This window comes from Vigna radiata, chromosome 6 (assembly GCF_000741045.1).
Source record: "Vigna radiata var. radiata cultivar VC1973A chromosome 6, Vradiata_ver6, whole genome shotgun sequence".
NCBI classification, from domain to species: Eukaryota; Viridiplantae; Streptophyta; class Magnoliopsida; order Fabales; family Fabaceae; genus Vigna; species Vigna radiata.
The window spans coordinates 34,581,297-34,585,136 of NC_028356.1; the positions used below are offsets into that span (position 1 = coordinate 34,581,297).

Below are 3,840 nucleotides of genomic sequence, written 5' to 3' on the forward strand. Positions count from 1 at the left end.
GTGGTGAAAAATGGAAAGAGCTAAGGCAAATTAGACTAAAAGTGAAATTAGTTTGAACTACCCATAAACTATATTCAACATATTCCAATAAGTTGCCTAATATATTAGGAAAATATATTTTAAACCAATTTTTGACATCATTTTGATACTGCACACGTATCAAAATGTGATCGGACGATTTCAAATTAAAAAAAGCTAAGGCAAGGACATATTTGAAAGAGAAAAACCAAAGTTTTTTTTTTTTAATTTGAAATCGTCCAATCACATTTTCACACGTGTGCAGTGTTAAAATGATATCAAAAAATCGGTGTTAAAATATCATTTTTCATAATATTATACCAATCCTTGTATAAACTTAGTTTACTAATTCGTTTATTTTTTCAACCAAACATATACAAGGCTCTGGGTTTAAACTTGCTAATTCTATACACAGTTTTTCTATGATTATCGTAGCCTTTACTAATCTACATAGACTAGTTGTCTACTATTGCTAAGTTAATTAACTTTTTGGGTTATATTTTGTTTAACCTTCCTAAGATTAAGGAGAACCATTTTCTTCCAAAGCATTGTTCAAGTTTTTGTTTAAAACCACTACAGGTATCTAATGATAACCTAGTCAAAGTATTATATGTATACGAGGTGCAGAAATTATAATCCTGCTACCTAGAATAAAACTTGGCTAATATATGCGAAGTGTAGATACGCGATACAGCCTGGAGGACATGATCTGTGAGATACTAAGTCTGGAATAAGGCTAAACAAAAACCGACCTGTTCATCATTATATACTAAATAAGATACGGGAATCCTTAAACATAAGCGAAAAATCCTTGTTCAGTGATGTTAATGTTAAAACTGAGAAACAAACACAGTCTCAGACTGTTTTAACAAACAGTTATTCTAGTGAACGTTTGAATACTTTTGACGTCAAGCCTATGTTATTATTGGACAAGAATACCATCTTTATCATACGAGGATCGACTACTACAGAAAAGAGAAATCTTTGTAAAATTGAGCCTTAAAAGACAGAAAAAGCATAAAAAGATGAATATATGTTAGGTTGATAAATGGTGCAGACATACATTGAAGCAATGGTGAGCTTGTTAAAGCAAGGAGACAAAGAGCGTTGTCCACGGTTGATGTGTCGGTACATGAAGTGGTTTAAAGAAAGTGAGATCATCCCACGATGTAGCAGCCGTCCATGGACCTTAAATTTTCTATTCCCTCAGAGAATTCCTTTGCGTTTATTATATTCATATATGGGACTCCCACGTTCGTTGTTCAACCTCAACCACGCGCATGCTAAGTTAACTCCACTTCTAACTCCTAACTACATCACTGTCACCATTAATTAAGACCCTTATTAATCATTACTTAGACCCCTTTGCTGTTTTCAGTCTTAAGCTGTTTATAAACCCATTCAGAAACTATCATTATTCTAAATTATCACGCATGAACTTGGTCCCATATGAGTTGTACTTTGCCCTTCAGTGGACTCCTGAGTTCAGTTACAGAGAATTAGGACCTATCCATCACACAATCATTACCAATTTAAAATGCTATTTGTAATTCAAGTCAATGCTTACACTAGCACTTTTCTTGGGATTCACTATAAATATGTCTATTCTTTTTGCTTATGCCAAGCCAACATTTTATTAGCTTCAATTCTCTTTGCCTTTCTTTTTTCCTAAACACACAACAGAATGGAACCTGTTGGAGCCTTTCCTGAAGGAGAATGGGATTGCTTTCGTAGAATGTTTGGCATTGAGGATCATGAGCATGATTTCACCCAGGAATTTCCTCTTTTGCTTGCTGGGGGCGATGAACTCAACATTCTGACACAGCAAGCCAATTTTTGTGCTGCTCCTGAAGCTGTTGAAAACGAGCTGATGCTTTATTCTTTAGATGCTCACAACAACTCAAATACTTCACAGTATATTTCTCAGGAAAGTAGCTATAGTAATAGTAGCAATTGTAGTGGTGATGACACTGTCTTCATTGCCAATCCGGGTAGCTCAAACTATTATTTTAGTTACCCTGATCATATGTTAGCAGATAATGCATGTGTATATTCCTTGGATGAGAAACATTTTGCCCCTTTTGCTCCTTCTCTTGCTAACATAGCAACCGAGGAGAGTGTCAAGCTGTATGAAGATTTCGCAAGTGACAGATTGGAGAATTTCGAATGCAATCAAATGGAACCTGTTGTTTTTCCCTCCAAGAGGAGGCTTGATGTTCCTGCTGAAGATAAAATCAACAACAGATCAGAGAATCACAAGAAAAAAGCTCGTGTTTTAAAAGATGTAAGTTTTGTCTCTGATTTCTCAAGCTAAATTAGTTTCCAAAATTACAAATGATTATTTCTCAAGCTAAATTAGTCACACTAACAACAATGTCTGATTGATCAATCCCTAAAATTGCATAACAGAGATCAGCATTTACAAATATCAATAATTAGAGTCATGTTTATGTGATTTTAGGCTAAAATTGATCAAAACTTAATATCTGGTCTAATAGAAGGTGCAAATTTATAACAATGTTCTGTGTTTCAATATCAGGTGCAAGGATGTATGAAGAACAACAACACGTGGTCCAAGAAGAATCAGAAACATGACAGCAATAGGGAAGATGCAGAAGAGAATAATGCAGGATCAGATGGACAAAGCTCTAGTAGTAACATATCAGAGGAAGATAACAAGGAAAATATTGGAGGAGCTACTTCAGAATCTAAATCTGTTCTCAACTCAAATGGAAAAACAAGAGCAAGTAGGGGATCAGCAACAGATCCCCAGAGCCTGTATGCAAGGGTATATATATATAGACATATAATCAGTCACTTCAAATGCAAAACTTCTTTTCATTTCATGGCACTTACACTCTTACTTAAATCTTGCAGAAAAGAAGAGAGAGAATAAACGAACGATTAAGAATCCTACAGAATCTTGTCCCTAATGGAACCAAGGTAAATAATGTTGATCTAACTCTTGTTTCCAACATTTGACAAAAAATACATGAAAGTGTATCTAACTTTATGAGTAATAGAGTTTTGTATTGATTTCATGGATGGATGTGTGTACTGCAGGTTGATATAAGTACAATGCTTGAAGAGGCAGTGAATTATGTGAAATTTTTGCAGCTCCAGATCAAGGTATATGCATATGAACAGCATATATAAAACTGAAAACCATGTTTCAAATTTGGAAAGATTAACCTTTATACAATCAAATTGTAACAATTTTGTCTGGTTTTTTCTGGTGTAGCTTTTAAGCTCTGATGATCTATGGATGTATGCTCCACTTGCTTATAATGGGCTTGACATTGGAATCAATTTGAACATGAAGAACTCCCTACCACTCTGAGATCAAAGAGGGTAGACTTTAGAGGACATGTTTACCGTTTTAACAACAAACGGAAAACAACTACATAGAAAAAAAAATGTGTAAAATAAGATTGTTATTCTAACTTTTCATTGTTAACTAGTATGAATAAAATAGTAGTTTGATTCGTATAGAGAAGGACACTTTAGATTAATCATGTGGGGTCTGTTTCTGACTTTTTGTGATAATCATTAAACTATTTGGAAGCCAACTTTTTGCTCTAATTTGGTGGGTGCCTTGGGTTCAAAGAACATTGTATTAGAAAAAAGATATTTAAGTCTAATTTTGTCAAAAAAAAAAAAACTAACTTATAAAATGAGGTTTGTTCTGTATTAAAAAATGAATTTATTTAATTCAACTCCACAAAACCAGCTTAAAAGATAAAGTTTATATTTTATTTATATATTATAATTTGATTTCGATGTGAAACTTCTAACGCAATGTAAAACCAAAATCAATTCAAA

General features: G+C 33.6%; 1 protein-coding gene across 1 annotated transcript; it reads left to right on the forward strand.

Annotated features, from left to right (window-relative positions):
- The first annotated feature begins 1,659 nt into the window (after positions 1 to 1,659).
- Positions 1,660 to 3,497, forward strand: LOC106763760 (transcription factor bHLH84). The gene is made up of 5 exons (XM_014647917.2): positions 1,660 to 2,302; positions 2,558 to 2,806; positions 2,896 to 2,961; positions 3,082 to 3,147; positions 3,260 to 3,497. Exons 1-5 carry the CDS (start codon positions 1,703 to 1,705, stop codon positions 3,356 to 3,358), a joined length of 1,080 nt encoding a protein of 359 aa, XP_014503403.1. The 5' UTR covers positions 1,660 to 1,702; the 3' UTR covers positions 3,359 to 3,497.
- The last annotated feature ends 343 nt before the right edge of the window (positions 3,498 to 3,840 follow it).